Source organism: Danio rerio, chromosome 5 (genome assembly GCF_052040795.2).
Source record: "Danio rerio strain M-AB ecotype USA chromosome 5, GRCz13ab, whole genome shotgun sequence".
Lineage (NCBI taxonomy): Eukaryota > Metazoa > Chordata > Actinopteri > Cypriniformes > Danionidae > Danio > Danio rerio.
In genome coordinates, this window is record NC_141025.1 from 63898539 (window position 1) to 63923209 (window position 24671).

Below are 24671 nucleotides of genomic sequence, written 5' to 3' on the forward strand. Positions count from 1 at the left end.
TATTCACTTCAAACCGTTCAAATAACTCTTTTTTCCGTGTAAAATTTTAAAAGATTCCTGTCTTCATTACTTATAAAAAATGTATTTGTTAGTAACCATACTTTCCTCCACTCAATGTTTCCAAATTTTGAAGACCAGAAGACTTTTGAAGATGGTATATGATTCCTTTTTAATACATTTCTAACTATTACTATTATCTTTCTTTTTATCTTTAACAATTATAATATCACCAATAAAAAAACATCATCACTTTTCTTAGGCTGTTGTTGGTCCAGATAATATACAGACTTACACACTCAGTAATTGCTCATACAGTACTTCTATGCTGTGGAATGCACTACTCATCAGCATAAGGAATGCTGCCTCTCTGGGCTGTTTTAAGAAACTTCTTAAGACTCACCTTTTTAGCATTGCTTTTAACTTAGGATGATCAATTTGTAAACTTTTTATTCTATCTTATGGTTCATACTTGTATTGTTTTATTGCATCTTTTTATCGTTGTGCTGTTTTTGCCTTGTATTGTTAGTAATTTGCCTTCTAGCGCTTTGAGTTTAAGAAAAGCGCATTACAAATAAAATGTATTATTATTATTATTATTATTATTATTATTAATACAACTTTACTTGGTATTGGATCAAAAATAACAGCATAGTCTTTTGGTTTTACAGGAACTTTACATTTTTTAAGGAATTTCGAGTATGACAAAAGGTATCCATGTTCATGAAATAATTAACTGACTGTAGATTCCATTGTCATACCATGATTACGACTTCCCTTTGTACAAGACATCTCTATTATTACACAGAAAATACAGATAGGGTGTAAAATAATGTTTATAGACCAACTGCCAAGCCAGCAAAGACTGCTTATAAAAATAGCCTACATGGTTCAACATCTAGATGTTTTTACTGCTCATCTCTGATTTACCTCTTGACTAGTTAAGATAACTGCTTAATCCTTTTAATTTTTAAACAATTGTTTATTTACCTGACTAACATCCAAATTTAAGGATCCGTCCAAAACAAACAGATGTAATGTCTAATGTGCCTTTCAAATATCATGAAAGTGTTGCCAAAACACAGTCCAATAGAAATGAGCCTGAGTTCTTGCAGTAGCCAATCGCGACAGGCTTTACGGCAGCACGCATGGCGGAAGTCGTCATTGCTTTTCAATAGCAAATATTCTGGCGATTGTGTATTTTGTTCGCTCTCTGCCTTAAATTAATGGCATAGTTAAGCGGGGAGGTTGTCTTCAAAAAACTGGGTTATTGTGCGGTCAGTTTGTAATGAAAATCTCTCTGTTAATCTGAATATGGGTCTGTGGGGTCGCCGGAAATGACTTTTACTGGCTTAAAGAAATCACATCCGACCTGTGCATCATCATGAGGATGGATCGAGGAATATTAGTGATTTAACAGCACACTTTCACCGCCGGAGACGTTGTTTTGCTGGGACTGATCAATCTAAACTGAAACCCGCGAACAGGTACTGTGTTATTGAACATGTTTGACTTTTTATTTATTAATTTGCATTCGTTTTGAGGGCCTCCTGAAGCCTGAGCTGCATAAGAAGCCTTTTCATGAACATCATTGCGCATTATTCACAAGTTAAATGAAAAGTACTTTAAAGTGATCACGAATTACCTCTCGTGAATTGAACGCGAACGCTGGTCTAATAACGCGTGGTTAACGCTATTGGTATTATGTTTGCTAAGAATACTGCTCAATTTCATTAATGTGAGTGTTTTCGTATTGCGCTGTTTTTTAGTGAAACAATATAGGTGTGTGAAGTGACGTGTGTAGTATTTAGTAACGTTACAAACGAATTTTTCGGACAGAATGAAAGTCACGTGTTGCGAATTACTACAGTAGCCTGAAACAGCTGACATGGGCGTCTGACAGGTTCCTAAATTCACAGAAAACTGAAAATATACTCGTATTAACATGTGATATAACAGTGTCAACGTACGAAAATTGTACTGTTAAGATAATTTGTACATTGTAAATACATGAATATATACAGTTGCAATCAGAATTATTAGCCCCCCTGTATTTTTCGTCCTCCAATTTCTGTTTAACAAAGAGAAGATTTTGTCAGCACATTTTTAAACATAATAGTTTTAATAACTCCTATTTACTGATTTATTTTATCTGTGCCATGATGGCAGTAAACACTATTTGACTAGATATTTTTCAAGACACTTCTATATAGCTTAAAGTGACAGGTTAAACTAGGGTATTTAGGTTAACTAGGCAGGTAAGGGTAATTAGGCATCATTATTGTATAATGATGGTATGTCCTGTAGATTATCGAAAAAAATAAAGCGTTAAGGGGCTAATAATTTTGACCTTAAAATGTTTTTTTAAAAATTAGAAACTGCTTTCATTCTAGCCGAAGTAAAACAAAAGACTTTCTCCAGAAGAAAAAATATGATCAGACATACAGTGAAAATTTCTTTGCTCTGTTATATATCTTTTGAGAAATATTTAAAAAAGAAAAAAAATCAAAGGGGTTTCATAATCCTGATTGCAACTGTACATTGATGTAACGCGTAAATGCATTAATGATCAAGAATTAATTTTATTTACAGTACACAGGGAAACATATTCATATTCGCTCTTACTCCAAAACACATTTTAAGATGTTAGTAGCACGTATTGTATAGCTGAGAAGCAGTACAATGGGACAGATCACCCAACTGTTGTCATCATTTACTCATCTTTCACTTGTCACAAACCTTAAACAGAAAAAGAAGAAACTTTGAAACTCCTATTATGTTGTTTTTCCTATTATGGATTCTAATGGCTTTAGGTTTCTAACTTTTTTCAAAATATCATCTTTTGTGTCCAACAGAAGAAAGAAACTCAAACAAGTTTGTGACAAGTTAAGGGTGAGGAAATGATGGAAGAATTAAAAAAAAAAATGGAACTGTTGCTTTAAGACCAGGGGCAAACATTACAACAAAGTATTCACATTTTTTGCTGGTGGGTCATAACCATTTTTTAAATACTGCTGCAAAATAATAATAAAAAAAAGAGCAAGAGACAAAAAAAATAAATTTATTGACAACTGAATTTAAAGTCAAGCAGCTGATCAAATTTTAAAGATCACAGGCGAAAACCAAAACAACAACAACAACACAAACCTTGTTAATAGTGTAATATTGGAACATGTTTTGCATTTAGTTTCTCCAGGTTTTTGATTTTTTTTCAAGAAATTGTATTTGCTGGTGGGCAAATATATGGCAAGAAACCTTCAATGTAAAATAGGAGATTAGGTGTATAGGAGGAGAACATTAGGCGTTCTAACTTAAAACAACTGCTTTCAAAAGATAAATTAATTTTCATAAACACCTTTATAATGATTAAAAATTAGAAAACCGTTTGATATGGACCCCCCCCCCCCTCCAGAAATGATCTATCATATAATTTAATGAAATAAAAACACAATGAAATAATCCATTTGTCTTGAAGTGATTAAACACACACTAGTTTCCCCAACAGACAGTGTGGCAAAAAGACAAATATTGCAATAATTAATTTTAAATAGCAGTTAATACAAATATTAATATATAAAAACATTTCAACAGTTTAAATGTCTTTTTACACAAATCTCAATGGTAGAGACAATTGGGTCCCACACTACAGCAGTCAGCAGTTACAGCAGTCAAAGAAAAAATAACAAAAACAGTCAAGAGTCAAAAAGTAAAGTATATATATATATATATATATATATATATATATATATATATATATATAGTTGCGCTTGAACATTTGACAAAGTACACAAAAAAAACTATAGATCTCTTGAAAGATTTGTTTGGTTTGGATGAATCTAGAAGACCTTCATGACTATGTTTATATATATAATTTGTGAACAAAAAAATATTTTTTGTGTCATGAAAATGGGCTTTATTTGGAAGGGTTTGCAACTATTTTGTATCCTGATATTAGGAGTAGGAAGTTGAAGGCTTCATGTAAAAGAAAGTGAATCAAGTCCTTTTCTTCTTTCTTGAAATCTTTTATTTGGTTGTTTGCTTGCATGTCATTGAGAAATAAGACATGGTTAACATGTTGAAAATGACTTATTAAAGGAAAATGGCAACTATGAACTTCAGTAACTATAGTTGCTGGTGGGCTTAAATGGGTTAAAAAAGGAATAGTGAGTAGCCCCACCATTCTTGTTCATCAAACATTTGTCCCGGCATGCTCGATGCTACTGTTTTACATTGTTCCGGCATGTTTGATGCTACTGGTGAAATGGCTTCACAAAGGGCATCCATGGTCTAGAACTGTTTCTGTAAACATCTCTTGTCCTCCATCCCCAAACATCCTCAATTAGATTTAGATCATGGGAAAACACTGGATGGTCCAAAAGTGTGACATTATTCTCCTGGAAGAAGTCCTTTGTCAGTCTGGTTTTGTGAACTACAGCATTGTCCTGTTGAAAGACCAAGTCAATTACAACACAGACGAGAGCCCAAAGTTAAGAGCAGCATGTCCGGGAAATGATGAATAAGTTCTCCACTGTGCTGTGCAGAAAACATCTCTAGTTTGATCTCCTTGTCCTGCCAGTAACGTTGGAAGTAGGGCTGCACAATATATAGTTTCAGGATCAATATGGGAATGTGCGAATCTGCAATAGTCATATCGCAGGATCTGCAACGTCGAGTTAGGATTCTAATAATACATACCACAGTTCAAATTTTGTCAGAAATAGTAAAAGGTTTTCATTGAGATATGTTGAACCACTTAACTGGCAATGGCCTGTATTCAGGTTGTCTGGTCATGGCTGTAGAATTTATTATCTTTATATTATTGCAAATATTCAACCATTTATCAAAAACAAGGCATCATTTGAAATCTATGACACTCTAGTTTCATGTTCTGAATTAAAAAAAAAAATCAGTGCACCAAAGAGAAAATGGTTAATTCAAATCCTGAAGGACCGGAGATTTAAAGGGCACCTAGGTTAGCCCTTTTTTCCAGATTTACTCTATGTGTTTAATAAGTATTTTGCGTCTCTAGAATGTTTATGTAAAGTTTCAGCTCAAAACACCCATCAGATTTTTCAGTGTACCTTTTACAAGATCATATTCTATAAATTTTTCCACCAGGGGGCTGTTTTGTCGTACTGCGCCTTTAAAGCCATTCCTCCCCGCCTACCGTTTCTACGTGCCTTTCTGCGTGCCTTAATCTTCTCCCTCGGCTGCGTCAGACAACAGACAGACTTAAAGGAAGAAGATCTCACGTATAGCGTTTGAGAAATACTACAGGAAGAACTTTACCATTGAGTATTTGTTGTGGAGTTGCATTGATGAGTCACACAATATCATTACAAGGTTCACGAACACACACACACACACACACACACACACACACACACACACACACACACACACACACACACACACAGACAGAGCGCGCTTAGCTTTGCACTGTTTTTGCATGCATATGTGACAGGATACCGTTTAATCTCCACTGCTGTGTGGATATCCGTTATGTTTATGTACAAAATATACCCGATTTAACGTCCACAAACCGGGATTGAAGCGTCTTCCTTTATAATTGTTCTGACACGTGGCTGTGCTGATAAAGTAAAGCTGAAGTAAATTGCTGTACTTCATTACAGTAAGTAGGCCGCTGGTTTGAGCCTCGGCTGGGCCAGTTGGCATTTCTGTGTAGAGTTTGCATGTTCTCCCCATGTTTGCGTGGGTTTCCTCCAGGTGCCCTGGTTTTTTTCACAGTTTAAAGACAAGCAGTATAGGTGAATTGAATAAACTAAATTGGCTGCAGTGTATGAGTATGTGTGAATGAGTGTGTATGGTTGTTCCCCTGTACTGGGTTGCATCTTGAAGGGCATCCACTGTGTAAAACTTATGCTGAAATAGTTTGCAGTTCGTTCCACTGTGGCAACCTCTGAAAAAAACATGAAAGAAAATCTAAATAATCCACGTCAATGTAGAATTTTAAATTCCTTCCAAATAGAGTTATAAGCAATTTTGTATAATTTACGCAATATATGATCAAAATATTGTAGTGTCAGTTTTTTTATTATTGTTCAGCCCTTGTAGAAAGCCATCAAGATGAGATTAAAACTTTCTACCAGTGTTCAGTGTCATGTTTGGTGCACCCTTGCAAATCCCAAACAGGAAGGTGTGGGAGGAGACGTGAAGTTTTAAAAACATTTTCTTTCCTCTGTTAAACACAAAAGAAGGAATTTTGAGTTTTAATATTTGTTATTTTTCTACTATGTAAGCCAATGGATACAGGTTTTCGTCTTTCGTCCACATATCTTCTGTCCAACAGAAGAAACCCATAAAGATTTGGAACCACTTGAGGCTGAGTAAATTTAAACTTTTTATAGAGGTAGTTCACCAAAAAAAGCAAATAAAAATTAATTTATTCACTCTTTACTTCTCACAAACCTTTGAATTTTTTTTTCTGTGAAACAAAAAGACAATATTTAAAAAAAAACACTAGAAACCATTGTAACCATTGACTTCCATAGTGTTTCTTTTTTCTGTGGAAGTATCCCAACATTTTTCTAAATATCTTTCGTGCTTAAGAGAATAAAAAAACGCTAAAGGTTTGAAACCACTTGAGGGTGAGAAAATTTTCTTTTTGGTGAACTATCCCTTACCCTTTAAGCCCTTCTTCAGCAGATGCCATCTTATGGTTATTGAGCTGCAGTCTGCATCATCCTGTGTCTGATGTACAGTTTATAAATAGTTTTTTTATTGTCCCATAAAAAACTTAAAAAGACAGTCTTACTCCAATTGATGGTGCATTGTGACAGGCCTTGCTAGTGCAACTCAACAGTCCTGCCACGTTCTAGCCTTTTTGCCTTTGCCATCCTGACAGTGTCTCTGCTGTTGCATAGAGAGTGAAAATATGGACACAAGATGGTAAAGGTGCTAACAATAATCCCCAGTGGGTGGACAGTGCAAAAAGGTGAATGAATACTGTTTACTAAAGGAGTGCTGTTGAACTTTAGATATGCACTGGTGGTTCTCTGTACAAAGAGATGAGTCAAGACCAGTGCAAGGTTATAATAGTTTTGGATTTTTCATTTTATTTCATTTTGACTTTTTACTGAATCAAATTCAGTTAGTTTTAATTCGTTTTTAGAGGTAAATTTACTAGTTTTTATTAGTTTCCATATTTTGAAATTGCTTAGTTTTAGTTTAGTTATTATTAGTTTCAGTATTTTAGTTTTTTCTAAATAAGGATATTTGTTAGCTGCAAGATTCAAGATCATCAGAACAAATATTGTATAATATAAACTCAAACAAAAATAATTATTTTAAACGTATTTAGGACACATGAACACTATCATCTACCACTACCATCTACCCATCCTCAAATTTAAATACAACAGCCCACAAGATAGCATCCTTAAGTAAAATATGTTTGCAAGCCTGTTTCTGAAGTTAGATGCACAGTAGTGATGAAGTTATGATCTTTAACGCGAACCGGATCTTTAGTGACAATCCTCATGTTAGGACTAAACATACCAAAAATATGTAGTCAGCAATCATAATTTTAGTCAGTTAAAACATCACCAACATTACCCGTGCTGCAGTTGTTCAACTGTTTGTGTTCAGTTCACAGAATCACCTATGCGCAGCAGTATCGATTCACCGCTTCTCAAATCTGATCTCAGAGTACTGTTCTGATAACTGTAACTGTAGTTTGTGGATAAGAGTGCTTATTGGAAATGTGAATCATTTCAAATGATTCAGTTTGATCAGGTGAACTACTGCAACCGGTTCACTTAGAAGATAGTGTAAAAAAGAACAATCCGTTCACGATTGTGATCACTAATAGGGAAATAAAACCCAATACCGGGCACAAATGTGTTAAATTAAAACATTGTAGTCTCTGTATTTAATGCTGTCACTCTGCTGCTGTCATGTCCATTTTTTTTTTTTTTTTTTATTGCGGGAGCATCAGCGAGGACTGACTGCAGGAGAACCGAAGCAATGGCATCACAGACTCTAAAGTACCGTATGGGTCAAACCCCTGGCAGCGCAAAGTAAATAGATTTACTTCTAAAAGACATGAAGTAGGCTTAAGTATTAAATACATTTAGAAAGATGAAGATGTTTTTAAAAACTATGTTTTTGCTATAATTTTCTAGATTTTCTAGATAATTTTCTAGATCCTAGATAATTTTCTAATTTTCAATACATTTCTAGTTTTTTTTTAAACACTTGTTTTTATTTTTTTAGTAAACAAAAATTATTTAAAAGTGAGTTTTTACTTTTTGATTGTTTTCAATATCTATAAAAACATTGGACCAATGCTCTTATGATGCCGGTCATCAGACGTTGGTATCTGGGTTAAAGAAGAACAGATTTTACTAATTTCACAGTAGATCAAGTCTTTAACTAGTCTTTTTCCTGTTTCCTGTTTGAATACAGCCTTGGTAAATGGCCTTAAGTGCTGACTAGGCATTGGATAAAAAAATTTTTTCAAGGAATATCGCGACTTGGAAAAGTCAAGGTTTTAAAATTGTTTGCTATACTGTTCCTACAGTATATGTAAGTTTTAAGTTTTATGTTTTTTTTTTTGTTTGTTTGTTTTGGAGGACAACAGTGTCTCCAGCAGAAAAGACATCCAAAGATGCCGTTGTAAATTGGAAAGAAATCTGTGATTAATTTTATTTATTTAGCCTGACATGTTTATTGTTCCAAAATATTTAAAATGTTTCTAAAAATAATGTTGTTTTTTACCCAGACATTTAAAAAGATAATCACAATCCCGTGAAACCATGATATTTTTATCCAAGGTTATCATACTGTCAGAATCTTATACCGGCCCATGCCTACTGCTGACGAGGTGCAGGTGGGATGTGCTGATTAGCTGGTTTTCAAGGCAATGCTAATCTAGCACTGGGTAGTGTGCGGCACGGTTAAGTCTAGATGGTATAAAGCTGCGGATACTTGCATCGATATTGCATAATTTTTGTGAAGCTTTACAGCAGTAATCTTTTTACATTACTGTGAGGGGTAGGTTGAGGTTTGGGGTTGGGTAGACGCTAATAAAACAATTTAATGGGTAATTTAATAAATAATATAGATAATACTCAGTGTAATTACTGTTTTTACATTACTTTGAGGGTTGGGGTTTGGGCAGATGTTTGCAAAAAATAACATTTATGCATAATTTAATAAATAATGTTAACAATTGTCATTAACTACTGGCTGCAGCAGTATCCCTTCCAGCAACAACTGCACCACGCTGCCTAAAGTACAATGACACGGAAGCCGTATTTTTTGTAACGTTTTTTTTTAAGGCTGCAGTCTGAAACCTTTGATCAGCTGACAAACTTTCAATTCAGCTTTTTAATAAATTGCCTGCTCAGTATTTTTATTTAACTTATTTCTTCTTCTGGGTTTTTGAAGCAGTACAACCTACCAAGAAATATGAATATTTGTAATGTTCCTCTTAAAGTCAGCGTCCACCAGAAGTTGCTAAGACCTTTATGTCAGTATGTTGAGGTACTTCCAACTTAAATGAATTATTGAGTAGTGAGCAGGGCATTCTTTTATGCATCACTTTGCTAGGAGGGGCATGGTTAAGAATATTGATATACAGTTTCAATGGAAGCCGTCAACAGAAGGACCGACAATCCGAACGTTGAAGCCACTGTCAGAGTTTGATTGAGGGTTTACAAAACAAACTTTGTTTCCAGTGGATTAACTTCCATGGATGAGTAGTTCATTTTAAGTATAACACCATGACCTGAAAAATAAACATTGCAAATTTTTGATTTCACTTGCACTTTATTGTTTAAGAATGTATAGGGATATAAATTATTTATAATGACATTTTTATTCGGGTTTAGGTCAGCAAAGTCTAGTCTGGCCTAAGTCAAGACACTGTATTCCAAAATTTCTTTTTTTTTTATAACTTTGAATGGGAAATGATATTTCATTAATTAAGAGGAAATTAAATAAAAAATTATATCCAGCATTAATCAATGAGCAATTGCTTAAATAATAATAGAATCTTTTAGTACTATGATATATATCAAAGTAATATGGTATTGTAAAACCCTTGTACATAAAGATGCAAATCATTTACTGCCAAAGTGTCCGTTTGATACTTTGCATGAATATGGTATGATCAATGGTCGGACTCGGTAGTAATGCTAATTTTAATGTTTTAATGCAATTTAATCTGACATAATTACTGATCTCATTTCTGTTCCCATCAGTCTCTTAAAAGATGTTGTCCAATCCTTCAGCTGAGCAAAAGGGGACAGAGCAGGCTCCTGCCTCTGCAGCCGGTCCGTGTCATCCTGCTCCTCACTCTCCACTGTACCAGGAACAGCTGGCCATAGGATGCAAAGAAACCCACAGGGAGGAGTTTGAGTCTGGGGACAAGCCACAATCCTCAGACTTTGGGAAAGGTACAATGATCTGGAATTAATTCAAAGATACTGATTTGGTGGATCTTTTAATATCAGTGTTGAATAGTGCTTAACATATTTCTATGTGAATAAGGATTTTTGAAACTGTATGACATTAATTTATGTTAAAACAACTGAATATTTGTTTGAATTCTAAAATTTATTTCAAATACAAGTTTATTGTAAAAAATGTTCACATTTTAGCATATTAATTTATCCTTGCTGGAAAAAAACAGTTACTTGAAATATATTAAATTCTATGGAAGCCTGTTTCAGCCACTGAATAAAAAATAAAGAGTTTATTGTGACTGTCTCAGAATTGTGTGATATAAATGTGAAATTCTGACCTTTCTTAGAATTGTGAAATGTAAACTCGAAAATGTGAGGTAAGTCAAAATTGTGCGATATAAACTTACAATTCTGAGAAGTAAAGTCAGAATTGATTTATGGAAACTTGCAATTGCACGAAAAAGTCCCAATATATATATTATATAATATAAATTTTTTTTGTAGTGGGAAAAGACTTCTATAGAATGCTTTATATATTAACAGGAAGAGAATATTTTGTAATAACAAGAGACAGAATACAATATAAAACAGAATAACCAAGTAGAAAAGGAATAATTGCATAGTTTTTCTTCCTTTATTTCATGTAATATCTAGCTGTCAGTAACATCCATGTGATCGTTTTTGAAAATCTGCACAAGTGTGCACTGCAGACAAATGTGCACAAATGCACACTCACCGGCCACTTTATTAGGTACACTTGTCCAACTGCTTGTTAATGCAAATTTCTAATCAGCCAATCTTTGAACTATGATCATGGCATGTATTTGGTGCCAAACAGGCTGGTCTGAGTATTTCAGGAACTGATGATCTACTGGGATTTTCACGCACGACTCTCACAACTCTAGGGTTTTACAAAGAATTGTCTGAAAAAGCGAAATTATCCAGATAGTGGCAGTACTGTGAACATCAATTAAGCATTGTGTCAACGCCACAGCCTACCTGAGTATTGTTGCTGACCATGTCCATTTAATTATAACCACAGTGTACTATCCATATTCTGATACTGATACTACTTCCAGCAGGATAAGGCACTGTGTCCTAAAGCAAAAAATATCCCAGACTGTTTTTTTTTTAACATGTTAATGAGTTTACTTTACTCAAATGGCCTCCACTGTCACCAGCTCTCAATCCAATAGAGCACTTTTGGGATGTGGTGGAACAGGAGATTCACATAATGGATGTACATCCAACAAGTCTGCAGCAACTGCATGATGCTATCATGTAAATGTGGACCAAAATCACTGAGGAATATTTCCAGTACCTTGTTGAATCTGTGCCACAAAGGATTAAGGCAGTTCTGAATGCAAAAGGAGGTCCAACCTGGTACTAGTAAAGTGTACCTAATAAAGTGACCTGTGAGTGTATATGGTGTGAAAGAAGCGGTTATAAAAAATTATTGCAAAGTTTGCTGTTGTCTGTTAGTCAGGATGCCGCTCTTATAAAGCACTGTTTTTGATCAATATCCCTTTGCAGAGGGCAAGCTCAGAGATCCACGATGGACATCTCCTCTATCTCCTTCAGCTGGACCATCAGGAGAGCAGCTTGGAGTTTTGGAGCGATTTCTTGTCTCCCATCACAATGACATGAAACGTCTGCTGACTGATACCTTCGGACCTCTGGCTCAGCGTCTGGAGGCTATGGAGAAGAGGATGGACCAGTTGTGTTCACAAAGCAGCGCACACACACGCAGTTTAGCCCAGCTGCACAGTAAAGTTGGCCAATTGGGTAGAGACATCTCCTTTGGATGTCCAAATACTCCAAGTGTTTCATCAGCTTGCAGTTTTGGTAAATGTTTACATAATTCATATAGCTGCTTAAATTTAAATATTCTAAAATTTGGGTTTAGTTTTGCATATATTTTAAAGGCCTATGAGGTAGAAATGCTGTGATGAGCATAGTTGATGTGGGATATGTAGCCAGTGGCGGTTAGTGTATGCTACAACATCAAACCATGATTTCCTACTTGCTAATTCTAGTCATGGTCTCATACATTTTTCCCATTTATACGCACATTTGGACTTCTCATGAAAACTTGCCTAGTTGTACACACATGAGCTTGTTCTTAAACTGGTTCTTCTGTTAGTGTATTTGGACTCTTCTAAATGAGCATCTCTGTGCACAATTTTAGTAATTTGCATAATACAAGCCCAAACCAGCTCCATATAAAGGCTTTATGTCAAGAGTGACAAGTCACTTTAAGCAAACATAACTGTTTGCTCTGTAAAGACGCACTCTCTCTTTAGAGCACAGGTGTCAAAGTCAGTTCCTGGAGGGCCGCAGCTCTGCACAGTCTAGTTCTAACCCTGCGTCGACACACTTAAGCTGCGGTCACACTACAGTTTGAAAATGCGATATTCTGTCGTGTGGCGCTGCGAAAAGGGACGGGAGTAAACAAGCTTATTAGACATTTAAAAAAGCGAGCAATTGCTCCATGTTTTGAATTTCTGTCCAGAGAGGTCATGTTTTGATCCTCGATTGGTCTCACGCTGTCAAGTGATGCGATTTCGCAGGTCAGAGTTCACTAAGCTTGAACTTTGCACCGCAGGACCCTGCAAAACTTGACGCATGACCCCACGTTTCCGGTCTGACGCATTTGCATGCGCATAAATGAAAGTCTATGGGAAGAAAAGCTCTGTGTGACCGCAGCTTTACCTGTAGGTTTAAACAAAACTGAAGGACTCCATTAGTTTGATCAGGTGTGTTTAATTAGGGTTGGAACTAAAGGACCCTAATTTGACTGTGCTTTAGAGTTCTTGATGTGCTTTAGAGTATGCACTGCAATGTCTTCTAGCAGTACCAAGTGTGCCATGTCTTCAAACACAAGGTGAGACAGAATAACCCCCACTTGTATAAGGATAGATCAGGTGATTGTTCGGACCACTAATAGAGCTGCTGGCTAAACGAGAACCACATTTTTTTTGCTTAAAATAAAGATCATGATTTTCTCTCGATTCTATAGATGTAAAATAAAGATTATTGAGTGGGCTATTGAGTTAGTTAAAATGCTCAATTTTGAATAGACTTAATTAGAATTATTATGTTTGCGACATATGCTTGCAATCTGTCATTGACAACTTTATTGAACCATTTTTTTTCCACTGGTAAAATCAGACGTTTGTCATTATCAGATTCCCTCTTGCATGATATTCAACATTATATAGGCTAAAGTAGTTATACTGACACTGTTAAACACTTATCTAGTGCACAACACCGTGTATTGGCTATGAAAGAAAAACATTAAAACGCTTGTTGCAATCATATCTCTAAAATGCGATATAATGGTCAGCTTACATCACGTGTGATTTCGCAGCCGCAAATACATCATTACATGAAGACAGAAATGACATTTTTAGGTGAATTATACCATATAAATACAGTAAATGACACTTTTTAGAGGTGTCCACGTTACTGAGCAATGTATGTAAAACAACGTGAAAACTTGTGCAGCCGTCTTTGCTTCTCTCCTGACCTTGAAAATATGATTGGCAGAATCGTAGAAATGCTGGATTAAGATCATCTAGGGCACAGGTGTCATATCCAGTTCCTGGAGGGCCGCAGCTCTACACAGTTTAGTTCCAATCCTAATTAAACGCGCCTTATTAAACTAATTGAGTCATTCTGTGTTGTTTGAAACCTACAGGCAAGTGTGTTGAAGCAGGGTTGGAACTAAACTGTGCAGAGCTGCGGCTCTCCAGGAACTTGATTTGACACTTGTGGTCTATGGCAGGGGTCACCAATCTCATTCCTGGAGGTCCGGTGCCCTGCAGGGTTTAGCTCCAATTTACCTCAATACACCTGCCTTGGTGTTTCAAGTATACGTAGTAAGACCTTGATTAGCTTGTTCAGGTGTGTTTGATTAGGGTTAAAGCTGAAATCTGCAGGACACAGGAACTCCAGGAACATGTTTGGGGATCCCTGGTCTAGGGGGTGGAATTGAGGTTGCGATCTGGATTGGATCTTTTTGCGATTTTTGCGATTAATCGTGCAGCTCTTACCTCTAATCATGGAATGAGTGTTGTCCTGAAGCAACACACACACACACACACACAATGATAACAAAATAGGTCTAAATACATAGACAGAGTTTGTGCGTGCGAAATTCTGTCGTACGGCGCTGTGAAAAGGGGCGGGATTAAACAAGATCCTCAGGCATTAAAAAAAGCAAGTGATTGGTCCATGTTTTAAATTTCTGTCCAGAGAGGTCATGTTTTAATCTTCGCTTGATCTCACGCAATTACATGATGCGATTTCACAGGTCAGAGTTCACCAAGCTTGAACTTCCCAATGCAGCGAACTGCAAAACGTGTCACATGAGTTTCCGTATCCAGTCTGTCGCATTTGTGTGCGTATGAATATAAGTCTATGGGGAGAAAAGTCTAGTGTGACCACAGCTTGAATGTTAGCAAGCCCTGTTAACTGTGTTTTACAGTAAATATAGAACAGCTTAAGTTAAACTCGCATCATAAACTGTTCTGAAGTGCAGTTATGCATGGCAGGTACAGCATACATATTAAACAACTAAATATCATACCTTCTGTTCTCTTCTTAAAGAATGCAGCTCTCTTAGACATTTTGAAAATCATGAAAAATGATTCAATTAACTGTATTGCGCTTGTGCGTGGTGCCTCATTATAATAATTTTTAATTGGTAAATCGTTGTTTAGAAGTCATAAATTACCATAAATAGAACATTTTTATGTTTAATTTGCATAAGCAGTTTTTACTTTACGCACACTGTTGTTAAATTTAAGGTGATGGCGATTTTACTAAGGGGATGCTTTTTGTCTTTTTTTTCATGTCCAACCTCAGTTTGAGCACTGGTTATTTGCTTGTACATTTAGAATACATATTTGTACAAATGTTTGGTAACACTTAAATTTACAAATTTAAACATGTTCTATACACTTACTATTGTAATTAGAAGGAGTTATGCATAATTACATGTAACTAACCCTAAATCCAATCAACAACAGTCTTCCCCTAACCATATATTAAGTGCATGTAATTAATGATACTCAGTAGTTAGTTAAATTGTACCTACGTCACCTAAAATAAAGTGTAGCCAAATGTTTGATGAAACTTTATTTGTAAAAAAAATGTATGCAAATTTCACACAAAAATGTGTTCGTATGCATGTTTAGTGAATGAGAACAATTATTGATGTGTGGATTGGCCCATCATTCTGAAAGAGAAATCCTTTCAAGAGATAAATGTGAAAGTGCTCATTAGTAAGTGATCACAAATAGGGCTGTGCGATTAATCTAAATCGAATCGCAAGAGGTTGCGATTATGAAATGTATATAGATTATGTATATAGATTATGTAATTTCCCCCACCCAGAGCAAATCCATGACTGCCGTCTATGTGTGACAGTCTTACTAGTTAATTGAGCGAGCACACTTTTGTTCTGTCCAATCAGAATTGTGCAATCAAACTATGCGGAATGCCCACAAAAAAACAAACAAACAGGAAAGAACGGACAAATGGGATGATGGCGTCTGCCACTTCAGAAGCATTCACAGACTAATTTATATCAAAGAAAAACAGCAGTCGGTTATGTGGGAATATTTTGCTTTTAAAGTCAGACACCAAACAAAAACAGGTCATTTGTAAGAGCTGTCGCAGAATTGTTGCCATAGCATGAGGAAATCAAATCAAATCAAATTTACAACAACTAGCACCTAAAAAAGCACCACAGGTGGCTAAATGTGGAGTATTTTGCTAAAACGTCAACAAAAATGAGTTGTTTGTGGATTACATTTTAACTTTACTTTTTATTGTGTTCTTGCAGGATCGAATGGGGAAGTGGCAAAAGACAACAAAGACATACTCTCAAATGTCTGCCTGTCTAGGCCACAGTCTCTTTATAGATCTCTGTCATGTGAACCTAAAAAGGACCCTATTTGTTCATGGACAATGTCAACTCCTTCTCGGTCTAGCCAAAGTCCTACCCGCAAGCCTGAAGACTTAAGCTGTGAAGGTCAAAAGTTCAATGCCAGTGGCTCATTATCTTGTGAAATCCTAAAAACGTCCCCTTTAAGACAAACTGACAATAGTTTGCAGGGGAAATACTCCCCCGTTTCAGATTTTGAGGACCTGGAGATGGAAGTAGATGCTGAGAAGGACAGAGTTGCATTATTGGTTGATACTGTGATTAGCAGCTCAGATGACAATGACAGCCAGGGACCTTCTTGTAAGCAGGAAGTGCTGTCCTCTGATGCGGAGAATGAGGAATCTAGTCCGGTAGAGGAAGACACTTTGATTAATCAACGTTTACATGTTCAGAAACCGCTTAAGTTGCCTTACGTTAAGATTCTGAAACTTTCACCTCCTAAGTCAAACTCAGATCCCCTTTATTTTTTGTCCAAGCCAAAAAATTCAGCGACATCTGGGAAGACTGTGACATTGGGAAATTCGACGAAAGTCAAAGACGAACATATTCAACAACAATCTTTAAGTGAAATTAGTTTTTCTTTCCCCATTAAGCCGCTTGTCGCACAATCCAACCATGATGAACCCAAGCTTTCTTCAGATCCCTTTCAGAATCACAGTAAGAAAGAAGGAGAGATTTGGGACAAGTTCAAAATAAATGGCAGTTTTCACTCCACTACTACCTCTCTGAGTACTTCAGACTTTGATCACGTCCCAATGTCACAACAGGGCAGGAATGAACTAACAGGAACCAATGCTGGAGCTTCAGAAGAGAGCACAAAGCTGGATCGTAAGGCTCAGCGCATTGATTGTCAGTTTTCAAGCACAAAGGACCGTCCATTAAAATCCCCTAGTCAAGAGTCTGACATGTCAGTACAGCCATACTGTGAACTTACCTTATCAAACCATTTGGTAAAAGATGTAGGTGAAAGAAAATCTTTTGGCTCTCTTCTAACATTTCAAGCGTGCACCAGTTCCCATCTCTCAGCCCCTAGAAATGGGTCCTCCAAATCAGTTTTAGACAGCAGTACCAACAAACTGTTAACTCAACTCTCGGACACTGCCCTTCGCTTGGTGGGTAGCTGTACTTCTAATGACTTGAACAGGTGGACTGGTTACAGCAGAGCTGGATCTAAGCTCAAACACTGTGGTGGAAAGAAACAACACCTTTCTGGATTTCCCACTCTTAAAGCTGGAGAAACTCTGTCATTTCTTGAGCAGGGAGCAGAGATATTTAACCATCGCCAGCCAATTATTGATGACTTCATACTTCCTCTCTCGCCACAGTTAACTGGTATGCTAGCATGTCCTTCAAATGATTTACCTGTTAACCTGGATAAAGGCTCTGCGTGTTGTCCTAGCTTATCTCAACTTTTTCGACCCACCACTCCTCCTTTGTCTGCTCTGAGCAAATGGAGCTTTTCTGGTGCAGGTGTTAGTACCGTCCTAGCTTTATCTTCTCCAACATCCTTCAGAAAGTGGTTTCGGCACAGGCGGCTCAACTTCCCTCTGACGCAGCTGTCTCATTCTGGTATCCACATGGTTGTGAGTCAGATTTTGGGCCGGTGCAGGTGTCATCCTTTTCGACCTCTGGTTGACTTTACAGCACCACCAGGCATAGACAATGACCACCAGTAAGTTGAACTTTTTGAAGTTACAAATGTTTTGCATGAAGTTTGATTTTACATAATCAGAAATGATTTGCTTTCTTAATTCAACTTGTATTGATCTAAATTTTTTCATTGATAGCTATACTCGACGGTCCAGTCAAGAAGTCACACGCAACAGGAAAAGAGCTTCAGCACGGTGGGCATATCCCCCTGCATCTCTTGTTATTGAAAGTGATAGTTCACCCAAAAATGAAAATTGTCATTTATTTACTCACCATCCACTTGAACTGGAACTCACCATCCCATGCTTGATTGTCATTACGTTGAACACAAAAGAAAATATTTTAAAGATTGCTGGAAACCTCCGGCCATTCAGTTCCATAGTATTTGATTTTTGTACTGTGGAAGTCAATAATTACATATGTAAAAAAAAAAAAAGTGTTATGGTGGCTCAGTGGTTTGCACTGTTGCATCACAGCAAGAAGGTCGCTGGTTTGAGTCCTGGCTTGGTCAGTTGGTATTTCTGTGTGGAGTTTGCATGTTCCACTTGAGGGTGAGTAAATTGAGTGGATTTACTTTTTGGTGTGAACTGTTTCTTTAAGCTATCTGATCACTAAACATTTTAAGGGATCCATGCTTAAAATTCCACCCTGTTGTAAATTGCAAGAATTTTTCAATTATTTTTGGCATTAAAACTATCTGGACAGTAAAGACTATGTAAAGATAATCAACAATCCTGTAGTGCTGTGCAGATTCAAGTGTAAGTTGTTTAGAGATGGACCAGTAAGACATTATCCACAGCTTAGAAGAACAGAAATTCCACAGATGACCATTTGAGATCTTCGTTTTCTTTTATTTTTGTTTTTTTGTTTCATTTTAGTTTTGGACTTGAAATTATAAACTAAAATGTTAAAATAGTATCAAATGGCAGCATTAACAACAGAGAAGCAGCACACCTGTAGCCTATTTCTGTGAAAATAGAGGAAAAATAATAGAAAAATAAAGTGTTTCGTTTATTTACAAAAGCACTGCAGGTTTTTAAAAAAAAAGTAGGTTATACATACAATGCATCCGTAAAGTATTCATAGCCCTTCACTTTTTCCACTTTTTTTACAGCCTTATTCCAAAATGGATTAAATTAATTTATTTCCTTAATTCTACACACAATACCCCATGATGACAATATGAAAAAAGAGTTTTTGAAATTGTTGTTAATTTATTAAAAATAAAAAGCTGAAAAATCACATGTACATAAGTATTCACAGCCTTTGCTCAGTACTTTGTTGATGCACCTTTGGCAGCAATTACAGCCTTAAGTCTTTTTGATATCATGCTACAAGTTTGGCAAACCTGTCTTTGGGAATTTTCCATTTCCATTTTCCATTTCCCATTTCTATTTGCAGTATCTCTCAAGCTCTATCAGATTGGTTGGAAAGTGATAGTGTATAGCCATTTTCAGATCTCTTCAGAGATGTTTAATAGGATTTAGGTCTGGGCTCTGTGCCACTCAAGAACATTCACCAAGTTGTTGTGAAGCCACTCCATTGATATTCTGGCGGTGTGTCAAGAGCACTCTGCAGCAATGTACAAAGACATCCTGAATGAAAACCTTTCTCTCCATTCTGACTAATCTTCTAGTTCCTGGAAAATCATCCCCACAGCACCACAATGCTTCACTGTAGGGATGGTATTAACCTGGTAATGAGCGGTGCCTGATTTTCTCCAAATGTAACACCTGGCATTCACTCCAAAGAGTTTCATTTCAGTCTAATCAGACCAGGAAGTTTTGTTTCTTATGGTCTGAATTGCCTTTGGCAAATTCTAGACAGGAAGTGGCTTCAGTCTTGCCAATCTACTATACAGGCCTGATTGGTGGATTGCTGCACAGATGGTTGTCCTTCTGTAAGGTTCTCCTCTCTCCACAGAAGAACGCTGGAGCTCAGAGTGACCATCGGGTTATTGATCACCTCCCTGACTAAGGCCATTTTCTCCCGATCACTCAGTTTAGATGGCCGGCCAGCTCTGGGAAGAGTTCTGGTGGTCACCGTGCTCACTGGAACTTTCAGAGCAGCATAATTTTTAACCTTGCCCTTCCTTGTGCCTCGAGACAATCCTGTCTTGGAGGTCTACAGACAATTCCTTTGTCTTCTTGCTTGATTTGTGCTTTGACATCCACTGTCAACTCTGGGACCTTATATAGGCTGGTGTATGCCTTTTCAAATCATGTCCAATCAACTGAATTTACCACAGGTGAACTCCAATTAAGCCGCTGAAACATCTCAAGAATGATCAGTGGAAACAGAATGTACCTGAGCTCAATTAAGAGCTTCACGGCAAAGGCTGTGAATACTTCTGTACATGTGATCTTTTTAATTTTTAAAAAAATTTTTTTAGGTTTTTTATTTGTAATAAATTTGCTACAGTTTTAAAAAAGTATTTTTTCACATTGTCATTATGGGGTATTGTGTGTAGAATTAAAAGAAAATAAATTCATTCAATCCATTTTGGAATAAGACTCTAACATAAAGTGTGGAAAAAGTGAAGCGCTATAAAAACTTTCCAGATGCACTGTAAATCAATGTAAACCATTTACAAATGTGAATAATTACATGCACGTATAAAACAGCATGTGTATGTCATGCTTTAGTCAATGTAACCTAAATAAGTTAGCATTTACGGTGGGATTTGAAGATCAGAATCATATTCGTTTTAGTGCAGACGCATTTATGTGGTCAGATGTACAGTAAATGGAACTCTTTTCACAAATCAGATAGCTATCCGATTTAAAAAAAAAAAAAAAAACATTAAGTGACCACGTGTAAACAGGCCCTATGTATTATGCCAACAAAGAAATCATCATAGACAAATACAAATTTTCCAATAAAACAAATCTGCCTATTCAAATGAGTTCATTCAATCACCAGCATTACAATTTTAAGCATGAAGCCAATCCAGTATTTACAAACCACAGTAATCTACCCTTCTAAGCATGATCATCTAATCATGTTGATGTTGACTAGTGTCCTATTTGCAATCACCTGCTGCTTTCTGAAAGCTTTACTTCTTTACTGCACTGTGTAGGAAGGCAGTGTGTCTTCTGTCAAAAATTCATCTCACGCCAGAAAGGATTCTGGATCATCCCTCACGACACAGCATCAGCCCCAAGTCAGCACGATTGGATGTATCCTCCACTGAATCCGTGCCTACTTTTGCTATCGTCAGTGCAAATGTCAAATACCCTGGTTTGCACAATAGGGGGGTATCCAGAGAAATGAACCAGGTATTTTAACTTAACAACCATGTGTGCAAATGATTCGAATGCAGTTGATGAATTTATTTAGACGCGGATATCATCTTGCTTCTAGGTGGAACTTTACGAAGCTAATGCTGAAGCTCAAGGAGGTCAGCGTTCAAAAAGGGTCTCCCAAATCCGTATTCGTAAGACGGTTCCCAAACCAGATAACAACCTTACTCCAATGGGACTCCCCAAACCAAAGAGGTAAGTCAACTGCTCAAGTTTTTACGAATAAATAGTTTTTTTGAACATATGCAATGCTATATTATTTTATGTGGGTTTAGCAAAAGGCATCTTATTTGATATCCAGGGTCAGTTGCACCAGCAGTGCGCAAGTTAAAATGTATCCTTTTTGTGACTTAAAGGGACACTAAGTTACATCTTGCGCACAGTGATGGGTAGAAACTAATTACATTGACTTGAGTAAAAATGTTGGGTAGCTTGTACTTTTTGAGTACATTTAAAAATGTGTACTTTTACTCAAGTAAACTATTGGAGAAAATCATTACTCTTCGCTACGTTTGGCGGCGTTCCTCTATTGCTGTGAAATGATAGTAAATATGATTCATATAACTTGTTTGCAAATATCGCGAGGCGCTGCATTGGAGAGGTTGTGTCGCGAGAGGTTGCTTTAGAGACGCGTCTTTCATTTTCATTTGGTTAGAGCATGCGCGCTTATGTTGGAATGTTGGCTGAAGTTGAAGAAGACGTGCAAGTTTTTACTGCGGTCTCGCCATGGCCTTCTGCGGTTCCGTGAAGCTTGCCATCGCGACAGCAATAACATTCAATCAACGGCCGATCGCTTTCACTCCAAAATGGTGGAATCACGGGGTGTTCCTGGGCGCTGCTGTTGCAATGGAATGTTTTATTGAGTGTCACCTCTTGGTGATTCTAAGCTCTTTGAATTTCTGTAGACAGCATGCTTCTTGAGGGTTTCAGCCATTTTAGAACCAATTTGACCAAACTATCAAATAATACCTGCCATAAGTATAACCACATTCAACATCGGAAGGCGCTATAATCAGTCTTGTAAGAGAATTTTGCTTTCACCAACCAAAATAAATGGTTACCCAACATGTGCCCCCGATAGCTCCGCCCCTTCCACTGCATGAGCAAACCTGCGGTCAATGAGTGCGTAAAGTATCCATCATTACACACTTTATTTTACCGGTTGAATAAGTGCATCATCTGGGTAATTAAAGTGAACTTAGTATTTTTAGAGTTTTCAGTGTAAACGCACTACTTACACTATTTATACTACAAAATGGTGTAGAATAGTGCATTAAGTATTTTATTTAGGACTCAGCTACCATCTTGTAATGACCATGAAACTGGAAAGCTAGTTTGCCAGTTAAAAGTTTTTTTTGTTTGTTTGTTTTTTTTAAAATTGAAAGAATTGACCACCAGGCATCCCAAATATCTTATTTTGAAGATATATATACACACACACACACACACACACACACACACACACACACACACACTAAATATTGTCAATCTCCTTATTTTGTTAGGCTGAAGAAAAAGGAGTTCAGTTTGGAGGAGATTTATACCAACAAGAATTACAAGTCACCAATCCCTAACAGGTTTGTTTTTGCATTTTTTTAAATTCAATAATGAATTAGTTCTGTGTTTTCCTGGAGACAACAGTCTTACTTGCATTTATACAGAAGCTTGGAGACCATATTTGAAGAACCAAAAGAGAAGAACGGCTCTCTGGTGTGCATCGGGCATCAGAAACGGAAGCGAGTACTAGACTTTCCAGATTTCACACAACCTCGGAAACGCAAGGCCAAAACTAACCTGGGCCCTCTGCGTGTGAAGGGGCCACGAGGAAGACCTCGTAGAGGGAGACAGGATGATGCTGACTTGGACATAATGCTTATCGAGAGGCTTACAGAACTGGAAGACTACTTTACAAGCCAAGGCCTGGAGGTTTAAGCCCTGATTTAAAAAAAAAAAAAAAAAAAGTTTTTTTTTTCACTTCTCATGAACAAATTACCAAAAATATTGGTTTAATATTATTTCCTGAACATGAGAAGAACTTCAACTGTACACATCACTGTCCACAGAGTAATTAGCAATAGAAGAAAAAGAACACTTTATCATGTAGCATTTACAGACTTCAAATGTTTGAAGTCCACTGACCCAAAAGACATTTGAAGAGTGTGTGTGTGTGTGTGTGTGTGTGTGTGTGTGTGTGTGTGTGTGTGTGTGTGTGTGTGTGTGTGTGTGTGTGAGTGAGAGTGAGTGTGAGAGAGTGTGTGTGTGAGTGAGTGAGTGACTGTATGTGTGAGTGAGTGAGTGAGTGAGTGAGTGTGTGTGTGTCTGTGTGCTCGCGTGTACAATTAATGCAAGCACATTATAGTAGACGTTCACCTAAGCACTTTCCCTTTCCTTTAAATGTGACTGCTGCAACCTAATTCTTAACCAACATATTTCTAATTATCATTTTCTGGCAAAAGAAATGAGTGTGGGATAATCACGGTTAGTCTTTTGCTCACCCTAGACTACTTATGACCTGTGAAATTGGCAGCTTGGATATTTTTACAGACCCATTTTGCCCATCTGAACTAGTAAATGGATCTACAGCTTTCTCTAAAGGGATTTGCTGCCAAAAACCTTACAGGACAGACTAGAGTATTTGTACGTTTTTATTTTGATTTAAAGGAATCTTTTATGCATAGTGCAGTGTTTGATAATTATATTCTTGTGAAGTCTTTTTAAAAGTCTTTTCTATGTGTATTTCATTATAGAAACATTAAAGTTGGTTTCTGCATTTGTTGTTCTTGCAGACCCGTCATGAATAAGGTAGTTTTAATACTGGCTTTCCCTCAACGTTCTTTCTTGTAGTTGCTAGACTGTTAAGTTGAAAATTTCTTCCTTTTCTTTAGCTGTTTGACAATAGAAATTACTTGGACGTTAAATAGCTTTATCACATTTTTTTTTCTTCAGTTGAACACTAAAGAAGAACACTAGTTTCCACTAAATTCTTAAATGTGGCTCTGACGAGGTGGTTTGTGCATGAAATTGAACATACAGTGCATCCGGAAAGTATTCATAGTACTTCACTTTTTCCACATTTTTTTTTTATGTTAGAGCCTTATTCCAAGGTGGATTAAATTAATTTATTTCCTCAAAATTCTACTCACAATACACGATAATGACAATGTGAATTTTTTTTTTTTAAATGGTTGCAAATTTATTAAAAATAAAAAAGCTGAAAATCACATGTACAGAAGTACTCACAGCCTTTGCCGTGGGGCTCTAAATTGAGCTCAGGTACATTCTGGCTGTTTCTCAATATGCGTTCTTCAGCGGTCTTGCGTGTTCTCTTGTAATGTCGTC

The 24671-nt window shown here is 36.7% G+C and overlaps 1 protein-coding gene across 4 annotated transcripts; it reads left to right on the forward strand.

Moving 5' to 3' along the window:
• The first annotated feature begins 1157 nt into the window (after nucleotides 1–1157).
• wu:fi75a02 lies at nucleotides 1158–24102 on the forward strand. Of its 4 annotated transcripts, none has more exons than XM_087254256.1 (9): nucleotides 1158–1484; nucleotides 10224–10418; nucleotides 11961–12272; nucleotides 16279–18052; nucleotides 18168–18224; nucleotides 21110–21308; nucleotides 21394–21527; nucleotides 22838–22909; nucleotides 22994–24102. In XM_087254256.1, exons 2-9 carry the CDS (start codon nucleotides 10235–10237, stop codon nucleotides 23262–23264), a joined length of 3003 nt encoding a protein of 1000 aa, XP_087110382.1. In that variant the 5' UTR covers nucleotides 1158–1484; nucleotides 10224–10234; the 3' UTR covers nucleotides 23265–24102. The 4 variants fall into 4 exon arrangements, with proteins under 4 accessions (XP_087110382.1, XP_087110384.1, XP_087110383.1 ...); XM_087254258.1 differs by having other exon boundaries at nucleotides 10254–10418; XM_087254257.1 differs by lacking the exon at nucleotides 18168–18224.
• The last annotated feature ends 569 nt before the right edge of the window (nucleotides 24103–24671 follow it).

What these genes read in the sequence shown, in the direction of transcription:
- wu:fi75a02 (XM_087254256.1), top strand. Translation starts at nt 10,235, where the DNA reads ATGTTGTCCAATCCTTCAGCTGAGCAAAAGGGGACAGAGCAGGCTCCT. An exon ending in GGCATAGACAATGACCACCA is followed by an intron (nt 18,053 to 18,167) that starts GTAAGTTGAACT and finishes TTTCATTGATAG; the next exon opens with CTATACTCGACGGTCCAGTC. An exon ending in TATCCAGAGAAATGAACCAG is followed by an intron (nt 21,309 to 21,393) that starts GTATTTTAACTT and finishes TCTTGCTTCTAG; the next exon opens with GTGGAACTTTACGAAGCTAA.